This window comes from Rana temporaria, chromosome 3 (genome assembly GCF_905171775.1).
Source record: "Rana temporaria chromosome 3, aRanTem1.1, whole genome shotgun sequence".
NCBI lineage: Eukaryota > Metazoa > Chordata > Amphibia > Anura > Ranidae > Rana > Rana temporaria.
Genome location: NC_053491.1, coordinates 356,475,248 through 356,497,921, shown reverse-complemented (window position 1 = coordinate 356,497,921; position 22,674 = coordinate 356,475,248). Strand labels below are relative to the sequence as shown.

General features: G+C 41.7%; 1 protein-coding gene across 1 annotated transcript in view; it reads left to right on the top strand.

Moving 5' to 3' along the window:
* The window catches only part of POLR3B (RNA polymerase III subunit B), a 174,551-nt gene that overhangs the window by 148,392 nt on the left and 3,485 nt on the right, over nt 1–22,674 (top strand). Inside the window, exons 24-26 of the mRNA XM_040345215.1 lie at nt 8,904–9,007; nt 15,821–15,987; nt 20,372–20,485. Of these exons, the coding sequence (XP_040201149.1) occupies nt 8,904–9,007; nt 15,821–15,987; nt 20,372–20,485 (385 nt within the window). The remainder of the gene's footprint in view (nt 1–8,903; nt 9,008–15,820; nt 15,988–20,371; nt 20,486–22,674) is intronic.

Below are 22,674 nucleotides of genomic sequence, written 5' to 3'. Positions count from 1 at the left end.
GCCGCACGGCTCGATTTTGATATACTGCTAACTTGCCAACTTTTTTAATAATTTTTTAAATTTTGGATAATTTCCTTCACAGTTCCGATCGTTTTTCTGCCATATATGACCGGACAATTTTGAAGGGTACATAATCGGACTATAGGTGGATTCACTAATATGGATCCTCCTCTGATTCGATTTTTTATTTTATATATAGATACCCGTGATTCGATTCATGTTTCGATTTTATATTTTATATTCATGATGTCACATTGTCAACCAACAACAGATATGGGATCTGCACCATAATAAGTGCGTGCACCTGTATCAAGTTCAAGTTGAATGTGTCCTCATATTAAGTCATACCTTTCAATTTAGGTATTTTTTAATGTTGAAATGTTTGCGGCACATAATTTATGTCGGATCAATCTGATTAATGTGAATGACCGTAAGACATTATACATCTTTGTATATTTTTAGCCATAGTGATTAGCTGCCACATAGTTTGATGTAATTCGTTTTTGGGAACTATTGCCAGCACCATCACTCATTTGTAGTTGGGATATATACTATTAAGTATAGGATCCCTCATCAAAAATGGCGGATCTATGTCCACGATCCCCGGAAGTCAAGTCTGGGCGGTCCGATCGACATTGAATGCACATAAATAGTGGCGAGTCAGCACGCCGCTCGTGCCCCTGGAGGATGTCATTCTATTGACGAAACGACGTAGGGAGGAACGGCGTGCTGACGTCATCATTGTTTGCCCGCGACTATCCGGAAGGAACGAGCGGATTATACAAGCCGGCCGGCTTTACATTTTAAATACACGCCAACTTACTATTTTGGATATGTGAGTGCATAAATTTTATTTTTATCAATAAATCGCTGTGTTAGCAGTACTACTCTATGTTTGCCCTTCTTGTCTTTACTCCTGGGTTTAACGCATGAGTGCGTTCTGGCTAAGGACTACCAATTGTTTTCATCTGGTGTGGAAGAACCTAGTTGGGGAACGGAGGTTACCTGTCAGTACTACATGCGATTTATTAATTGGTGTTCGGTAAGCAGGAAATTTTACCTAAGGTGGAGGTGCTCCAATCAGCTGTTTTTCACTTATTGTGGATTTGCTTTCCAACACTACTCGGTGCTTATATGAAGATTTGTCACGTCTAATCAACCTCTAGCTAACCATAGCTATATGGACTTTTTTTCTGTGCACTATTTATTTTTGTATTTATTAGCACATAAGCACTTTTCTTGTGATGTGTATAATTGTTCACTTTATCATGTCAGTAATGATGTACACATGTCTACCATATTAGCAGCGCAGCAATCATCCTTTTTATAATTTTTATAATTTATATCATTTGTTCATCTAACATTTTTTTGCTGCAGCAGCTATACACTAATAGATTTTGACATTAGGTCATTATTTATTATATCCATAGACCTGCGCTGAATTTTCACATATATAGTTCCTATTTGACAGCCTTCCGACGGTCACATACAGCGCGTCATGAGTTCCCGAAAGTAGCCGAACGTCGGTGCGCAGGCGCCGTATAGAGCCGCACCGACGTTCGGCTTCTTTCGGCAACTGGTGACACGCTGTATGCGACCGTCGGAAGGCTGTCAATCAAATAGGAACGCCCAGTCCCGAAGATCATACCCAGATGCCACGGAGAACATCGATCTCTAAAACGGTAAGTACTGCATTCATTTAAAAAAAAAAACACCCGATTCTGCTTAGTAAAATTAGCCTCAATCTAATGTTAAAACATTTTTTTCGGGTGAACCTCCCGCTTTAAAGGAGTTGTAAAGAATTTTTTTTTTCACCTTAATGCAGTCTATGCATTAAAGCGGTGTTTCACCCTGCAGAACAACTTTTTAGCATAAAATTCGGCATAGTAGCGCGAGCTACAGTATGCCTGTCTTAATTTTTTTATCCCCGTACTCACTGTTATATCGTACATAGAAGATTCCGACTGCCCGCGGGGAATGGGCGTTCCTTTCAAGAGGGAGGGTGATTGACAGCCGGCTCTGGCACATCACGCTCCCCGAAGACAGCCGGAGTAGGTCTCGGCTCTTCACGGCGCCTGCGCACAGACTATGCGCAGGCGCCGTGAAGAGCCAAGCCTATTTCGGCTATTTCCGGAGAAGCGTGACGCGCCAGAGCCGGCCGTCAATCACCTTCCGTCTGGATTGGAACGCCCATTCCCCGTGGGCAGTCGGAATCTTCTATGTACGATATAACAGTGAGTACGGGGATAAAAAATTTAAGACAGGCATACTGTAGCTCGCGCTACTATGCCGAATTTTATGCTAGAAGAAAAAAAAAATTATTTATTTTTTTATAGGGTGAACCCCCGCTTTAAGGTGAAAAAACATCTGATGCTGCTGGCCCCCCTTTTACTTACCTGACCCCTGGAAAGTCCCGTGCGCGGTCCCGAGATCCTCTTTGCCACTCAGCCTGGCCGCTGATTGGCTAGAACGGATGGATTGAGAGCTGCGCAGCCGTTGGCTGGCGCTGCAGTCAATCACATCCAGTGACGCGGCACGCCGAGGGGCGGGCCGAGTGATACAGTGAGCAGCTATAGCTGCTCGCTGTATCACGGGAGCGCGCCCCCCAAATAAATCACCACCATGCGAGCTCTCTCGCATAACTGTGGTCGGTACTTGTGGGGAGGATCAGAGACAGCCGCCGAGGGACCCCAGAAGACGTGGATCGGGGCCACTCTGTGCAAAACGAACTGCACAGTGGAGGTAAGTATAACATGTTTGTTATTTTAAAGGAAACATTTTTTTTTTCTTTTACTAATCCTTTAAGTGTGGATGTTTTAAAAGAAAACACATTTCAGGGTGTTTTTTTTTTTTTTTTTGATTAATACAACTACTTTGATTTTTATCTTTTTTGTAATAAACTAACATGTTAATGTCGGTAGTACATAACTTTGCTTTCTAGCTAAACTTTTTACACAGGGAACAAATAAAATAATTACTTTTATATTTGATTGACCACATGTCTTGTAATTTTATTGATTTCCAGTTTATAAAATACAGTCATTAATGAGAATGTAAGAGGATTTGCAACATTTTAGGATTAATGTTTTTGCAGTGTTTTTAATTTTTTTTTTTTAATTTGTGATCGCTTCTATAGTATTACTTTTGTTTTCTATTTATTTTTTATTTTTTACTTAATTTTTTTAAATCGAAAATCGCCTTTCATAACCGTAATTTTATAGTTTGGTTTCTCTAAGCCATTTCCAATTATGCCATTATTATTATTATTATACTACTAGTTATCACACAAATCTCCCATGTTGCTTGACATTTATAAGTTTTAGTTTTGAAGTCTAAAATATACAATTTTTTTTTCTTTTTTTTATATCAATGTACACTTTTATATTATTGGCGTTGGCATTCCAATTGTTTAGAAATGCCCGTCTTGAATGCAACAGTTTTCAGTTTTTATGTCTTTTGGGATTACATTTTTATCTTTACCTATCTTGGCGTTCATTAGTTCAAACTATAACTTATCTTAAGCTCATTATGCCCCTTTTGTGTTATCTTGTATTAAAATCTGTCAGCTATGACTGGTCTTCCAGGCACAGTCAGCGGAGCAGAATAAGTTAATTATTTACTTGTGTCACTCGGCCCCTTCATCTAATGAAATGCACAGCTGTGTTGGATCTGTGGATGGCTGTGGAGATCCCATTGTTACACGAGTCAGCAGAGGGTAGGAGCCGCAATGATGGAGAGTCCCCACTTCTTTCTGCTGTTTTGCCTTTCTGTGTCGATTTCATGGTTCTTTTATCACTCACTTTCACACAAAACAAACAACACAGCGACAGTCTGCTATGGGAACCGACTTGGCACATAAAAGGGGTTCTCAGGGGTTGGCTCTTTGCAAGGTACCTTTAGTGCACGTTCGCCTTTTACGGTGTCAGACGTAAGTTGTTTACGAAAAGTACAGTGTCCAGTAACAATGTACAGTATACTCAAGTGTCAAAAACTGTAGTATTCTGTCATATAAAATGTATAATATTTCATGGGGAGCCAAAATGTATTATTGCTTTGGGAAGTGTAATAAGTACAGAATTCGGGCATTGTTAAAATGATCCTTCTTGTAGCTGATACGCCAATACTATTTTAATGATGGAGTAGACGTGACCTTGCAGATCTTCCTCGACTTTTTTTAATTCTCCTCCCATTATTATTTTTTTCCTTAAAGCGGATGTGCCATGGGAACAAAATATTAAAAGTCAGCAGCTACAAATACTGCAGCTGCTGACTTTTAATATTAGGACACTTACCTGTCCTGGAGTCCAGCGCCGATCGCAGCAGAGCACGAGCGATCGCTCGTCACTCTGCTGCTCCCCCCGCCATCCACGCTGAGGGAACCAGGAAGTGAAGCGCTGCGGCTTCACTGCCCGGTTCCCTACGGCGCATGCGCGAGTCGCGCTGCGCCCGCCGATTGGCTCACACGCTGTGTGCTGGGAGCCGAGTGTTCCCAGCACACAACGGGCGACAGACGGGATGTGACGGAATGCCCGTCTTTCGCCCGTATCGTGTGGCCGGAAGTGGGTGCAAATACCTGTCTTTAGACAGGTGTCTGCACCCCCCTCCCCCCTGAAAGGTGTCAAATGTGACACCGGAGGGGGGGAGGGTTCCGATCAGCGGGACTCCACTTTAGGGTGGAGGACCGCTTTAAGATTTATGGTAAAACTTTCCCTGCTGCTCAATTCCCTCCCATTCCCCTAGATCTTCTTCTTTTTTTTTTCTTTTTTTTTTAACACCCTTTACACCCCTTTCATTCCTGCTGTTTTTCATGCCAATTTAGTGATGTTATTGCTCAATCACAACTGAGAAAGAAGAGAAAGGAGCTGTCTCCCCCCCCCCCCCCCCTTGAACTGAACCAAGCTAATGATGTGTGAGCGCGCTCAGTCCAGGAGTATTGTGAGACCAGGTTGTGTGATGACATTCCCCCATGAGGTGTGTCTGACAGCCAGTGCTTACAGGAAGTGGGTCAATCTCACTGGCTGTCATCCCATCCTGATAAGACTGGAAGATGTATTGTGGAGAGGATGAGCTGTTTGCGTTGAGCAAAAAATATTACTGGCCTAATGCCAGAAGAAAATCTCTCCGTCTATGGCTGGTCTTCAAGCCTAATGCCATAGACGGAGAGATTTTCTTTCCTGCAGCCATGGGAGACGTCCCCACAGGGAGAACACAGTGATTATTGCTGAAAGAAGGGGGTAAATGGGTCTTTTATTGAGGCACATGTGTTCATATGCCTCCATCCCTGAATCCGGAATTTTAAAGGGGGGGTTTGTTTGGGACTATGAAGCAAGTGACAAATAGATAATAAACATACCATGTAACATTTTTTTAACATCGAAAATAAGTATAACACATGGCAATAGATACATGTGCAAAATGTTATGTAATTATATATATATAATACATGACATGACATGGATGTGTTACAATTTATAAATAGGTGGTGTAGCAGCACAGTTTGATTATTTATATATATATATATATATATATGTGTGTGTGTGTGTGTGTGTGTATATGTATATATGTATATATATATATATATATATATATATATATATATATACACATACACATACACATACACACACACACACGGCAGAAATGAATTGCAATTCATATATGTACATTGGTATGACAGCACATTTTTGAACCATATGTGAAAGAGAACTTCATATTCTGAAATGGTTAGAAATAACAAAAGGTATATGGTGTGGACATACAGGTGATACTCGAAAAATTTGAGTATCGTGCAAAAGTTAATTTATTTCACTAATGCAACTTAAAAGGTAAAACTAATATGCAGAAAAGAGGACTTTGGACCACTGAGCAACAGACCAGGTCTGTTTTTCTTTAGCCCATGTAAGATGCTTCTGACGTTGTTTGTTCAGGAGTGGCCTTGACAAGAGGAATACGACATTTGAAGCCTATGTCCAGGATCCGTCTGTGTGTGGTGGCTCTTGATGCACTGACTCCAGGCTCAGTCCACTCGTTGTGAAAGTCCCCAACACTTTTGAATGGCCTTTTCCTGACAATCCTTTCCAGGCTGCGGTCATTCCTGCTGCTTGTGCACCTTTTTTGTCCACACTTTTCCCTTCCACATAACTTTCTATTAATGTGCTTTGATACAGCACTTTGGGAACATCCAACTTCTTTTGCAATTACCTTTTCGAGGCTTTCTCTCCTGTCAGGTTAGCAGTCTTTCCCATGATTGTGATTCCTATTGAACCAGACTGAGAAACCATTTAAAGGATCACGAACCCTTTGCAGGTGTTATGGCTTAATTAGCTGATTAGAGTGGGACACTTTGAGCCTAGAATATTGCACCTTTTCACAATATTCTAATTTTCTGAGATTTGGGGTTTTCATGAGCTGTAAGCCATAATCCTCACAATTATGACAAATCACAGCTTGAACTATCTTGCTTTGCATGTAATGAGTTTATCTCGTATATTAGTTTCACCTCTTAAGTTACATTAGTGAAATTAACTTTTACATGATATTCAAATTTTTCGAATATCACCTGTAGAGTGAATAAAAACATGGTTGCATCCTACATTGCTTGATGTGTTTTGTGGTAAAAACTGTGACAGACCTAACCAAGATAGGGGCTTCTGCAGAGGACTAAGAGCATGCCTCTTACCCACCGACTATGTCCCAAGGAGAGAGCACAGTACATTGTACATTATCCCAAGTATAAACACAACACCTTTATTGAATAGACAATAGCAGGAGACCCAGTAGCAGACTATTTGTCTCCTTCCTACAATAGTCTGAGGCAAAGCTCATACAATGTTCCATTATTCTGATGCATTATATTCCACTGTATCATAGATTTCTTGAGAGATTGTGAGGATCCTGGGGTTATGGTAGCTAGTTGCTACCATAACGGTATTCCTCTTCAAAGTATAACGACGGCGGGCAGTCTGTAAGTTGTTAAAAAGAAAATATATATAATTTTTAGTAACCATAAATTACCAAATGGCTTGTGTCACAGATGTATGTTAAATTTTTTTTGCAAATAAAAAAATGTTTCCCAGGAAAGTGGTTACCCTTTTAGCTCTACTGTGGTCTAATGTAAACTACTAGACTACAGAAAGAGCTTAAAGTCTCAGCATTATCTGACACCAAGTGTGTCGAGATGGTCGATGGGGGTGAGTTTTGCAATAGATATACATAAAACTGGACAACCATTCTACATAAATCCTGTATAATAATAATCTCACCCTAGCTGATTGCAATTAAGGGATGAGCTATCGAAAATGCATTGGATCTTCCTCTGAAGTTAATGAGTTTAAGCTACTAAGTCAATCAACAGCTTCTTGTTTAATTAGGTGAAATGTGCTTGAATGCCAGGTAGGTGGCTTAAAGTAGAAGGAAAGCCAGAACATTTTCATTTTGTATAGAGTAAGGGAGGGTTATAACCTCTGTCCTTTTTTTGTTCTGTTCCCCTCATCTGTCCCATAGGGGAGATTTATTTTCACTTTCTGTCCCATAGCCACAACCGGAATCTCTAGCTGTCAGCGGAAGTAGTTTTCCATTTGAGGGATTTCCCCTCTATTCCTGTTCTGGCAACAAACCAAAATTTGAGATTTTCTTTCACTTACACAATGAGCGATAGTAACTAGCACAAATAAAGTGGGTGAATCTCCCTAATGGGATGAAAGACAGCAGTAAATACTGACGGGTGTTAGAATACCTATTTAAATCTGTTCAGGTAGTCTCGTGGTCACTGCATCCCCCCCAACACACAGTGGAAGTTTAATCATGGGATTACTAGATTTATATCCCCCCTTCAATCCATCATGAATGCTGCTGCCAGACTCCTCCTTAACAATCGCTCTGTGTCTATTCCTCCCTGTCAATCCTTCACTGGCTTCAGCTCACCCAATGAATTAAATTAAAAATAATAACTACTTATAAAGCCATCCACAATTTAGCCCCCAGCTACATCACTAGCCTAGTCGTTCTCTACGTTCTTCTCAAGACCTCCTGCTCTCTAGCTCCCTCGTCGGCTCCTCCCATGCTCATCTTCATGACTTTTCCAGAGCCTCTCCAATTCTATGGAACTCCTTACCCCAATCTGTCCGATTTTATTTCCTACTCTATTAGCTTTTAGAGTAGACGATCCCCGAAAACCCTCCTCTTCAGAGAAGCCTTTCCTACCCACACCGAACAACTTTATTTCCATTTTCTACATCAGCTCACCCTCCACAGTTATTACCTTTTTTAACACTTGACCTTCTCTTCTAGATTGTAAGCTCTAATGAGCAGGGCCCTATGATTCCTCCTGTATTGAATTTTAATGTACCTGTACTGTCTGCCCTCATGTTGTAAAGCACTGTGCAAACTGTTGGTGCTATATAAATCCTGTATAACGGGGGGTGTCAAACTCAATTTCATTGTGGGCTGCATCAGCATTATGATTGTCCTCCAAAGGGCCGGTTGTATCTGTGAGATTAGATGTCCAGCGCATCCCCTCCCCTTACATTAGATATCAAGAGCCACCCCACCATCAGAAGTTGAGTCTCCCTTACATCACAGTGCACCCCCCTTTCCTTATGCTGCTGCTGGGAAGAAGCTGGATGCATTGATTGAAAGCAGAAACTAGTGGTCTGGAGGAGGACCAGAGGAGGGCTGGAGCTTTCTTGCAGCTGCAGGAGAGGTGCGGAGGGCCACATGAAATGGCCTGGAGCGCCGGAGTGAGTTCTCTGTGCAATTATTCAATGACATGATACTTGGGATGTTGCAACCTGTTTGATTTGTGACATCCATAATATTGGCACTTGGTGACTATGGTTGCTGTTTGGTTTGCATCTGAAACGGGCAGTTAACAGCTTTTAACATTTGTTTAATTTTCTCGGCAGGCGTGTGTGGTTTGATCGTTCCTCAGGAAGATATGCCCTTCTGTGAAACTGGCATCTGCCCCGACATCATCATGAATCCTCATGGCTATCCATCGCGTATGACGGTAAGTGAATTTTTTGTTTCGAATTATATAGGCAATAAACTGAGATCATTCCATACAGAGCATGTTTGACAGGTGAAATAGTTTCACCTCTGTATTTTGATTTATATAATTATGTAATATTTTTTTTTTCTTCTTCTATAGATTCCTTATTTCATCAATAGTTTAGTGTGGATGACAGTTGGATTTTCTTTTTGAATTTCCCAGTATTTGCTTTCAGTCTTGGTGGCTGCTTTTTAGGCTTAATTTCCATGGTCGTTTTAAAAAATGGGCTGTAAAGCTAGTACAGACGCCAGGAAAAAAGCTGCGTTTTTAACGGGATTTCTTTTCGCGTTTTGCATTGAATTCAATGCACGTTTTGCCACACTAGTTTTCAGCCGCGTTTTTCTGTTTCTATTGAAAATCAATGGTTCCCTATGGGAGCCCATTGATTTGAATAGAGGTCGTACCAGAAGTCGGATCAAGATGATCCGACTTGTGGGGCAACTGGTGTGCAGAGAATATTGAAGGGGAACACTGCGCAAATTAAAAAAAAAATTGCGTGAGGTTTCCCCCCAGGATGATACCAGACCCTTCGGTCTGGTATGGATTTTAAGGGGAACACCTACGCCCTACCAGGCCGCATGCCCTCATGTTGATGGGGACAAGGGTCTCTTCCCGACAACCCTGGCCGTTGGTTGTCGGGGTCTGCGGGCAATGGGCTTATCAGAATCTGAGAGCCCCCTTTAATAAGGGGGCCCCCAGATACCTGCCACACACCCTACGTGAATGAGTATGGGGTACATCGTACCCCTACCCCTACCCATGGGCGCTCGCTCGTCCCCACCCCCATTCCTGACCGGCCGGGCGGCATGCTCGGATAAGGGTCTGGTATGGATTTTGGGGGAACCCCCACGCCGTTTTTTTCAGCGTATGTGTTCCCCTTAAAATCCATACCAGACCGAAGGGTCTGGTAATCATCCTGGGGGGGAACCTCACGCAAATTTTTTAATTTGCAGGAGGTTACCCTTCAAGATTCTCTGCACACCAGTCGCCCCGCAAGTCGGATCATCTTGATCCGACTTCTGGTGCGACCTCTATTCAAATCAATGGGCTCCCATACGGAACCATTGATTTTTTCGAATAGAGAAAGAAACGCAGGACGAGGCTTAACACAGCGTTAAGCCTTGTTAAATCACTTTTGCCGGCGTCTGACGTCCTTACAGCTCTAACGCTGGAGCTTCAGAACGCACTAGTCCTGTGTTTTTTTTTTTGCAGCTTAAAAACGTCTCAGCCATCTACAGCTCAAAAACTTCATAGTGGGCATGAGGCCATAGGCTAACATGGAGAGCCGTTTTTAAGCTGCAAAAAATGCTCAGAAAAGTGGCAGTAAAAACGTCCGTGGAAATGAAGCCTAAGTGGTTGTTGTTTTTTGTGTTTGTTTTTTTTAGTCCCTTCATTTATTTTCCCCTGGTGATCCAGCCAGTAAGTGTTGTTTTTCAAAAGAACAAGCTCTCTTACAGAAGTAGCAGTTACAGGGATGAGACAAACCACTTTCAACCACCAGTGATCAGCTTTTCTTTATGTAAAACCATGATCCTAAAAGGAAGAAATATGTAGCAGTTGCTGCTTATAAAGTGTGAGCTGGAGTTTAGCTTCAATTTGTTTAGTGTATGTTTTGTGTTTTTTGGGGGGGGGGGGTTATATTTATCTCTCTAGAAGTAGATCACATAATGTCAAGAATAGAAACATATCCAGCCATCATAATCAACAAAAATGCTATAAAAGAACCACATCTTGATAATGTTGCATGTGAAAGGACGAATGATGAGAGAAAACCCTCATTGCAGAGTACATGAAAGTACAAATGTGATCAGAGAAAAAGGATAAATACTGATAAGATTATGAATCCTAAACCACTCCCAGAATCCCTTTATTTCCCAGTCACTAACAAAGTGCCATTGTGTGGGGCAGCAGTACTGGGACCATGACAAGGTGCGCATATCCATCAAAAGGTATATATCAAAAACTGGGGTGGGAAGAGTATGAAAGAAGAAAAGGGCCTGAAGGCAGTCAAGGTGTTTAGTGTATCTAAATCTGCTAGTACTTCTAACATTGCCCTCCCCAGACTGACAATGATGCTGTCCAATGGTGCCCCCTGTGCGCCTTCATCCAGAGTGTAGGAATTCTAATACAGGAGGTGTATTACTGGCCAGATCACCAGGTAAAAACAGAGGGGAGGAGCCTCAATAACATCTGATTGGTAAACTGCATTATATTACATCTTTAGTTTTGGGTGTAATACTGTTATATTTGTACCCTTCCATGCTGAATAACATGTGGAGAAAGCTCTCCTGCTGTAGGCCTGGTTTCAGCTGTCATGTGCCAAATTATTTTATAGGCAGATTTCTGCGGAATACCGAACTGGCAATGTGTTTTTATTTTTTTTAAGAAATCTATAACTGTATGCACTTCATATATTTGGATAGATCTACCTGAGTGTTCGACGATCCTATCAGCATTTTGTCATTATGATGCTGGAATCCTTTTTGGGCCCCTTTCACATGATCGGATTAATCGGATCCCCCTGTCCTTTTTTGAGGCGCATCCGATCCGGTCACAAATTGACTTCTATGGGGAGGCGGATGTCAGCAGATATGTATCCGCTGACACCGGCCTGGCCTCTGTCCAGGGGGTCAGATCGGATGAAAACACAGGCTGTCCATTTTCATCCGATCTCTATATAGAGGAGAGCAGGGCTCTGATAGGACAGTGAGAGGAGACAGACCTGTAGGGATCAGCGGATCGATCCCCCTCTGAGCAAACAGAGTCCATCAAAACGGATCCACCCCGTGTGAAAGGGACCTAAAATAGTTTTCCTGAAAGTGAACGTAATAAACTTCCAGCTGACTTTAATACAGGCTTTAGGGACATTGAGAACACTGAATTAAATTCCATGTAAGATAGTTTACTTCTAATCCACAGCAATTCCATTCGCCACGGTGGAGAAAATTGCGGTGGTCTCCTGACATCGCTATTGTTATCTGACTGAAGACAACATTTTGCACTTTAGTATATATTCTAGCTTGGCTTTTGACTTCTGATACTATTCCATTTGATTTAAAGTTACTTATAGTATAGGGCAGGGATAGCCATTGTTTTAAAAGTGATTGTAAACGATCGTGTAAAACAAGCCATTCAGTTTCAAATAGAAATGAAAGGTAAAACACTTTTTGTATAGATATAAAAAAAAAAGCATTAATACTTTTTTTTTTTTTTTTGTAAGGGATTGCATTCCCTCTGTTCTCAGCTGCATAGGAGTTGGAAGGAGGAGAAGCAGCAGCACACTGAGCTTCCCAGTGAATGGCTGTGCAGCAGGGGGTTGTCAGGACAAGTTTGATTACTGAAGGAGAGTACACAGAGTTCCCAGCATAGCTAGAGAACTGACCACGCTGTGAAATCCTGCTTAGGGTGGTCAGTTTTTAATAGGAAAGCAGAGGGTCAGGCAGGAACACCAGGAATTTCACACAAAGGAAGCAATACAAAGAGAACCGGAGACTTTCTCATACAAGTACATGGTACAGATCAGGAATATGAAGTGCTGGGGTAACAAACTCTTTAACCGCTTAAGGACCGCCTCCTGCACATATACGTCGGCAGAATGGCACGGCTGGGCACAAGCACGTACAGGTACGTCCTCTGCCTAGCCGTGGGTCGCGGGCGCGCGCCCGCGACCCGGTCCGAAGCTCCGTGACCACAGGACCCGCAGACCCGATCGCCGCTGGAGTCCCGCGATTGGTCCCCGGAGCTGAAGAACGGGGAGAGCTGTGTGTAAACACAGCTTCCCTGTTATTCACTATGGCACCGTCATTGATCGTGTGTTCTCTTTTATAGGGAAACACAATGAATGACCTCACACCTACAGCCACACCCCCCTACAGTTAGAAACACAAATTAGGTCACACTTAACCCCTTCAGTGCCCCCTTGTGGTTAACTCCCAAACTGCAATTGTAATTTTTACAGTAAACAATGCATTTTTTGCTGTGAAAATGGTCCCAAAAATGTGTCAAAATTGTCCCAAGTGTCCGCCATAATGTCGCAGTCACGAAAAAGATCGCTGATCGCCGCCATTAGTAGTTAAAAAAAAAAAATTATAAAAATGCAATAAAACTATCCCCTATTTTGTAAACGCTATACATTTTGCGCAAACCAATCGATAAACGCTTATTGCGTTTTTTTTTTTTTACCAGAAGAATACGAATACGTCCTAAACTGAGGGAAAAAAAATTTTTATATATATTTTTGGGGGATATTTATTATAGCAAAAAGCAATGTATAATGCATTTTTTGTTTTTCAAAACTGTCGCTCTATTTTTGTTTATAGCGCAAATAATAAAAACTGCATAGGTGATCAAATATCACCAAAAGAAAGCTCTATTTGTGGGAAAAAAAAGAACGCCAATTTTGTTTGGGAGCCACGTCGCACGACCGCGCAATTGTCAGTTAAATCGACGCAGTGCCGAATCGCAAAAAAAATGGCCTGGTCCTTTAGCTGCCTAAAGGTCCGGGTCTTAAGTGGTTAAAAGTGAACATCAGATATGAAAGACACAAATTAATGCAGATTCATTAAAGTGTTTCTAAAGGCTCAAGGTTTTTTACCTTCATACATTCTATGTACAAAGGTAAAAAACCTCCTCCCCCCAAATACTTACCTGAGCCCCACCAGATCCATCAATGTGCGCGAGAGCCTCGGCTCTTTGGGGGTTCTCCCTCTTCATTGGCCATTGGCTCCCATTGCTGTCAATCACAGCCAGTGAGGGGAGAGTGTTTCCTGCATAGACTAGCATGGAGAAGATCAGCAAACACAGAGTATCAGTCATAGAACCCAGTGTGGAATAGTCTGGGCTATTTTATTTATTTCCATGCAAATGTATGGTTGTAAATGATAAAGCAGATGAAAAATCATTTCAGCGGAGTTTAGCGTTTAAGGTCCCTACTCCACACATCATGGATAACCACAAAGAGGTTTGGGGCAATGTTAAAGTGTTACTAAACCCAGGACCCTGCATTCACTATATCTGGTCTCCCACAGAACATGGAAATGCAATCATTTTAGTAAACTGCTAAATACATGTTCTCATTAACAGTATATAGCAGTACTTTGACTTCTATGAGTGCTTGGTTAAAGCTTGTGGGAGGAGTTTTCATTCTACTTTGACTGTCCTATGAGGCAGAAGAACCCCTGACCATCTGTCTGGACAGTGCTGATTACATGCACCAGTCTACGAAAATTATCTAGCAATACACACCAAACTGAGCATGTGAAAATCGTCCCCAAAGCTCTGTTCTGTCAGGAGATGGGTTGGGGACTGTGGAAGAAGGGGAGGATCAGAGAAAACGGGCTCAAACAGCCTTTTTGCACAATGCAGAGGATTCACCCCTTGGGTTCCACAGTTGGTATAGCAAGCATTGTTTACTGCATATACAAACTGATTTTACCGTTGTGGGTTTTGTAACAGTTTAACCACTTAAGGACCCCTTCACGCTGATATACGTTGGCAGAATGGCACGGCTGGGCACATCCACGTACATGGCTCTTTAAGCCCAGCCGTGGGCCCGCGACCCGGTTCGAAGCTCCGGGACCTGTGGACCCGATCGCCGATGGAGTCCCGCGATCGGTCCCCGGAGCAGAAGAACAGGGAGAGCTGTGTGTAAACACAGCTTCCCCGTTCTTCACTGTGGCGGCGTCATCGACCGTGTGATCCCTTTTATAGGGAAACACAATCGATGACATCACACCTACAGCCACACCCCCCTACAGTTGTAAACACACATGAGGTCACACATAACCCCATCAGCGCCCCCTGTGGTTAACTCCCAAACTGCAATTGTAATTTTCATAGTAAACAATGCATTTTAAATGCACTTTTTTCTGTGAAAATGACAATGGTCCCAAAAATGTGTCAAAATTGTCCAAAGTTTCTGCCATAATGTCGCAGTGACGAAAAAAATCGTTGATCGCCGCCATTAGTAGTAAAAAATTATAAAAATGCAATAAAACTATCCCCTATTTTGTAAACGCTATAAATTTTGCGCAAACCAACCGATAAACGCTTATTGCGATTTTTTTTTTTTTTTTTTTTTTTTTTTTACCAAAAATATGTAGAATACGTATCGGCCTAAACTGAGGAAAAAACATGTTTTTTAATATATTTTTGGGGGATATTTATTATAGTAAAAAATATTGAATTGTTTTCAAAATTGTCGCTCTATTTTTGTTTATAGCGCAAAAAATAAAAACCGCAGAGGTAATCAAATACCACCAAAAGAAAGCTCTATTTGTGGGGAAAAAACGATGCCAATTTTGTTTGGGAGCCACGTCGCACGACCGCGCAATTGTCTGTTAAAGCGTCGCAGTGCCGAATCGCAATTCCTGGCCGGGTCCTTTAGCTGCAGTTTGGTCCGGGTCTTAAGTGGTTAAGTAGTGACACTCTGAAGATTGACATGCTTTTAAAACTCACAAGAAATATCAGCACTATAGCAGTAAAGCTCTTTGAATTAGAGAGAGCTTTTCTCAGGCATTCAAAACCGATAAAGATGTTAAATTGCATATATTATCCTTGACTATTAGTTTCCTACATAAAGGGAACCTGCCATCATTTTGTAGTAATATCTCATAATTGTCTGCATTGATACAAAGCAACCGATCCTCTTCTACTGTTCACTCTCCTATTCAGGCATATTAATCTGAATTCTGCTTCTTTGGTGTGGTGGTCTTGTGAAAAATCCATGTTTTTATAAGTTCAAGTGTTTTTTTTTTTTGTGTCTACATGTAGGTGGGAAAACTTATTGAACTGCTTGCTGGGAAGGCAGGGGTGCTGGATGGCAGGTTCCATTATGGAACGGCCTTTGGAGGCAGCAAGGTTAAAGACGTCTGTGAAGACCTAATACGATATGGCTACAACTACTTGGGAAAAGATTATGTTACCTCTGGAATCACTGGGTAAGACCCTCTTCATAAAGTGGGATTAAATATATTCGGATGGTATCATGCTATAGATAGTAAGTGGATATATTTGTTCTACCCTTTTCTTCATTGTAATGTTGTCAGAATGAAAGGGCACCAGTGACTCTATTGGGCTCTCCGTTGTGTGCACTAGTAGAGTACCCTGGTGCCTTTTGAAGGGGGCACTGTTGTTGATGCACCCTCTGTACAAGTGCTAAGATCTGCGGAAAGGAATGATCTTCTGGCTTTAGCTAGTGTGACATAAGCTTTTCATGAGTGTATTCTGTTTGGTAATAGGATTTTCTTGTGGATAAAGCTGCATGTCTGATGGCGTTGGAGACATTTTATATATTGATTTCCACACATGATGCACTAATTGCCAACTTGGTCAGAAATGTCCATGCAGTCACATTTTTTATAAAGACTTTGTCCCAAGAAAAGAACACTATGCAAAATATTCTTATTAACCTGGGGAAATGCAACGTCTACCTTCACTCTCTTGACAGGCTAAGGTCATCAAAGAATCTTCAGCATTCAGCACACAGTTATGTGTCGGATGCCTAGTTCTTATTGCCTTGTGTTGTAGCAGTTGGCAGATGGAACCAGGAAGCATTGGACCTGGAGGATTCTTTGGTGGTTGTAGCTCGGAAAGAAGGTGAAGACTGGAGTCTTTGGCCACTGGACTGATACATTTTTATAAATCCACTTTTCTTGTTTTCCACAAGCTCAAAACTGAGCAGCATGCAAAGCTCTTGGATGACCGGCATTCTCATTCTGTTTAACAGGCTTATAGAGGTCATGCTTGTACGTCAGAATTGAGTGGTTCCTGAAAGTTTTAATCAGCTGTGTGTGTGTGTGTGTGTGTGTGTGTGTTGGAGCTGCACGATTCTGGCCAAAATGAGAATCACAATTTTTTTGCTTAGAATAAAGATCACGAATCTCACGGAGTAAAATCGTTTACATTTATACAAAAAAAAAATGGGCTAACTTTACTGGCTAGTTTTTTTTCTTTTTTAATTCATTAAAGTAAAGTAATTTTTTCCCAAAAAAATGCATTTAAAAAGACTGCGCAAATACAGTGCAACATAAAATATTGCAACACCCGCCATTTTATTCTCTAGGGTCTCTACTAAAAAATGATATAATGTTTGGGGGTTCTAAGTAATTTTCTAGCAAAAAAATATAATTTTAACTTGAAAAGAGCTGTCAGAAAAAGGATTGGTGTTTAACCACTTAAGGACCAGCCCATGTACATATACGTCCACAATATGGCACGTACAGGCACATGGGCGTATGGGTACGTCCTCGCCTATTAGCGGGTGGGGGGTCCGATCGGGACCCCCCCCGCTACATGCGGAGGTCGGGTCCGCTCGGGGAGCGATCCGGGACCACGGCGCGGCTATTTGTTTATAGCCGCTCCGTCGCGATCGCTCCCCGGAGCTGAAGAACGAGGAGAGCCGTGTGTAAACACGGCTTCCCCGTCCTTCACTATGGCGGCGCATCGATCGCGTCATTCCCTTTATAGGGAAGACACGATCGATGACGTCATTCCTACAGCCACACCCCCAAACAGTTGTAAACACATACTAGGTGCACCCTAACTCCTACAGCGCCCCCTGTGGTTAACTCCCAAACTGCAACTGTCATTTTCACAATAAAGAATGCAATTTAAATGCATTTTTTGCTGTGAAAATGACAATGGTCCCAAAAATGTGTCAAAATTGTCCGAAGTGTCCGCCATAATGTCGCAGTCACGAAAAAAATTGCTGATCGCCGCCATTAGTAGTAAAAAAAAAATAAAAAATAAAAATGCAATAAAACTATCCCCTATTTTGTAAACACTATAAATTTTGCGCAAACCAATCGATAAACGCTTATTGCGATTTTTTTTACTAAAAATAGGTAGAAGAATACGTATCGGCCTAAACTGAGGAAAAAAAATGTTTTTATATATGTTTTTGGGGGATATTTATTACAGCAAAAAGTAAAAAATATTGCTTTTTTTTCAAAATTGTCGCTCTATTTTTGTTTATAGCGCAAAAACTAAAAACCGCAGATGTGATCAAATACCACCAAAAGAAAGCTCTATTTGTGGGGAAAAAAGGACGCCAATTTTGTTTGGGAGCCACGTCGCACGACCGCGCAATTGTCTGTTAAAGCGACGCAGTCCCGAACTGTAAAAACCCCTTGGGTCTTTAGGCTGCATATTGGTCCGGGGCTTAAGTGGTTAAGTGGTTTAAACGTTCCTAATTTACATACAGAAGTCAATGTGATACAATGTTGAGACTTGACTTTCCACTGATAAAGGCCCCTTTCAGACGTACGGACAGTTCGTCCGTTTATTACAAGTCCGTTTACGGACTTGTAATGCATCCCTATGGGATTGCGTCCGTTAGCGGATGATGCATCCGCTAACGTCCGCAACCATCCGCGTTCGTCAGGATCCGTTTTTTCGGACGGAAGAAAACCCTATTTTTCTTCCGTCTGGCGGAACGGATCAGATGAAGACGGACAGACGGTCCGTCTTCATCCGATTCCCCATAGGGGAGAGCGGAGGAGAGACAGGGCGGTCTATGTGCGGGGACTGCCCTATCCGCCGACAGCTGAGCGGGGATTACGGATGATCCCCGCTGAGCTTTTGCGGACACACGGAGCGGACACAAAAAGGGTCCGCTCCGTGTAAAAGAGGCCAAAGAATGTTTTCAAAACTTGGCAGGCTGCCCAGACTTGGCAGATTGCCCAGACTTTGACTTTTGGCTGAGAGCAGAGAGGAAATTCTTTGCATACCAAAGTGCAGAGAGAAAATTATTTTCATGTCAAAGATTGTGAAACCCTGTGTCAAGAATCGGGGAAAAAGATCAAGATAACGACGATTAATCGTGCAGCTCTAGTATATGTGTGTGAGATATATGTATATATGTATGTATATATATATATATATATATATATATATATATATATATATATATATATATATATATATATATATATATATATATATATATATATATATATATATATATATATATATAGCATGGAGAAAGGTGGCAGATTGCCTCTGGGGGAGGCCTGCCTACTCCCAACTCCTGCGGTCCGGCTCCTCTCTCGAGTACACGCACAAAATACACTTTTAAAGAAATAAAAAAAAGAATATATTATATAATATTATATAATGTGTGTGTGTGTATATATATATTTCCCTTAGGCTGGCCATAGATGGATTACATTTCCGCTGGTTCCGCAGGGACCTGCCAAGATTCGATCTACAGTCATGGCTGAAATTGTTGGCACCCCAGAAATTTTTCCAGAAAATCAAGTATTTTTCACAGAAAAGTATTGCAGTAACACATGTTTTGCTATACACATGTTCCCTTTGTGTGTATTGAAACAAAACAAAAAAAGGAGGAATCAAAGCAAATTGGACAATGTCACACAAAACTCCAAAAATGGGCTGGTCAAAATTCTTGGCACCCTTTATTTGGTTGCACATCCTTCCAATAAGAGAGACCTGGAGCAGTTTGCAAAGGGAAGAGTGGCCCAAAATTCTGGGTGAGAGGTGTAAGAAGCTTATTGATGGTTATAGGAAGCGACTTATTTCAGTAATTTTTTCCAAAGGGTGTGCAACCAAATAAAGGGTGGCAAGAATTTTGACCAGATCATTTTTGGAGTTTTGTGTGGCATTATGTCCAATTTGCTTTTTTTCCTCCCTTTTTTTGTTTTGTTCCAATACACACATAAGGGAATAAACATGTGTATAGCAAAACATGTGTTACTGCAATACTTTTCTGTGAGAAATACTTTTTCTTCTGGAAGAGTTTCTGGGGTGCAAACAATTTCAGCCACGACTGTATGTATGGGCAGACTGAGCCCATACATCATAGGGCACCTTGTGCCCAAGTTGATCGATCAACTTGGGCACAACCAGCATGTCAGATTACTAGCATGCTATTATTGCCAGCGGCTACAGGCGCTAACAATAATCCCTGTCTTCTCCAGGCAGGGATAGCTTTCCACCTCCTCCCCCCCCCCTGCCGGGATGACTGTAGCTCCACGGGAGGGATGCCCCCATCAACACCGCCTGTGTTGATGGGGAAAATCAAGTGATTTTCTTTTTTGCAGGAAAGGAAATTGCATCATTTATGGGGCCTGCCATAGATACAAGTAATGTAATCGTACCTTTCTCTGTATTTTGTGTCGGTTTTAAGCACTTCCAAGTCCCTAACTGATGGTGCTGGGGCCTAGTTCAGTGAATGCATGTGGAAAAGTCATACCTACTCGCCCCATTCTCGTCTCAATTGGGATGTGGTGGCACCTTATGCTTACTTTAAATGTGCTGCACACAAGTCCAGTGCCTGTCTGACTTTTCTCTTTTATCTTGCAGGGAGCCACTTGAGGCCTATATTTACTTTGGGCCAGTATACTACCAGAAACTAAAGCACATGGTGCTGGATAAGATGCATGCTCGAGCCAGAGGACCCAGGGCTGTCCTTACCAGGTACAGTGTACTCGCATATCTGTATAAAAGCATGTGATCAGGGGTCAGATAGGTGTGCTGTATGTAATGTAATACTCGACTACTTTCCATCAGCTTCCCCTGCAGGTGATCTCTGAGTACAGTGCATCCGGAAAGTATTCACAGCGCTTCACTTTTTCCACCTTTGTTATGCTACAGCCCTATTCCAAAATAGATTAAAATCATTATTTTCCTCCAAAATTCCACAAACCATTCCCCATAATGACAACATGATAGAAGTTTGTTTGAAATCTTTGCAAAAATGTAAAAATACGGCGACAAAAGACAAAATGGAGTTACAGTTGATCATATACTCTAACACCCATGTACATAAGTATTCAAAGCCTTTGCTCAATACTTTTTTGAAGCACCTTTGGCACCAGTTACAGCCTCAAGTCTTTTTGAATATGATGCTACAAGCTTGGCACACCTATTCACAGGAAGTGCTGTGAATACTTTCTGAATGCACTGTATGTGCAGCTTTTGCAGAGATAGAATCAGTTCAGGGGAGGGTGTTGTACAGTTTTAAAATGCAAACTTATGAGTGTCTACAGGCAGCAGTAAAGCATGGTGGAGGTTCCGTGTAAGTTTGGGGCTGCATTTCTGCAAGTTGAATTTGGTGAGGATCAATGGTGTCCTCAATGCTGGGAAATGCAGTAGGATATTTATCCATCATGCCATACCATCAGGGAAATGTGTGATTGGCCACAGATTTTGTTCTGCAGCAGGACAACGACCCCATACATACAGCCCATGTCCTATCTTTAGTAATGGTTTGGCCCTCACAGAGGTCTGGTCCCACATCGAGTCTGTCTGGGATTACATGAAGAGACAGAAGGATTTGAGGCAGCCTACATCCACAGAAGATCTTTGGTTGCTTCTCCAAGATGTTTGGAACTACCTACCTGCTAAGTTCCTTAAAGCACTGTGTGTACCTAGAATTACTGATGATTGTTTGAAGCCAAAGACAGTCACGCCAAATATTGTTTAGGCTTTCTCTTCTGTTCATTTACTTTCCATTTTGTTAATAGTTTATTTTAATCAATTAACACTTCTATTTCTAAAAGCATTCCTAATTTACAGCATTTTTCACACCTGCCTAAAACTTTTGCACATTACTGTAGGTATAGAAAACCCATTCAATCAGAACCTCTTTGAAAACTTCAATGAAGTAGAAGTACGGAAGCCAATGATTTAGCATCTACTAGCCCAAACCGCTAGCGTTTTTAGAAGAAAAGGTCAATCATGACCATCTCATTTCTACTTCAATACAAATTTATTTTGAAACCCAACATCAGCCAAAACATTTAATTTTGAATAAAGTAGGGAAGAAGTACAATTATTAAAGTGGATGTAAACCCACTCTCATCCTTTCTAAACTACTGCCATAGTGCTGATCTATACGGATATAGATGTCTCCTGCATGTATTTTTACCTGTCAAACGTCTCCCCTCTGTCTGTTATAAGAACTGAAAAACTGCAGATTCTGTGGGTGGATCTGTTGTCTGGAGCTCTGTGGGTGGAGTCGTTATGTCAGTAGACTCCCCGCCCACCTCTACACTCCCCTTGTCAACATGCATTTTATCCTAGGTATTGCTTACACTGAATTCTGCTAACATCCAGTCAAAATCCAGAAAAGTAGCCACATGACTTCAGAAAAGGAGTGGGGGTGGGAATTAAAAAATAATGCCTGTCTTCAGGCTAGTGCATGATATATGTAAATTATACATTAGACTAGATCTGTAAATAACCTGTCACTCACAGCAAGGGGGCGTAACGGACCAAGGTTTTTCTCGGTTAGTTCGTTTAATCTCACTGAACAATAAGAGGATTGCTCAGAGCTGGTTTAACTCTTTGTGGCAAGACTGGGCACAGATGATAGGAAACATTTTCTCTATATTGTGACAGCAAAAAAAATCGGGTTTACATCCACTTTAATATTGCAGTCTCGGTCCTTATTGTTCTTTAACGATACAAATTTTTTGGTAGAGTGGGAAAGGGTTAAAGTTTCTGTAGCTGTCTGTGCCTTCCTACCGCAGTGACAACCATTCAACACAGTGCTTGTATGGGTGTCACAGGGACAGATAGTGAAGGGTGAATCTACCCAAAAGTATCAGACTTGACCTGAATTTTTTTTTTTTTTTGACACTATATCCAAAATGGAAAAACAA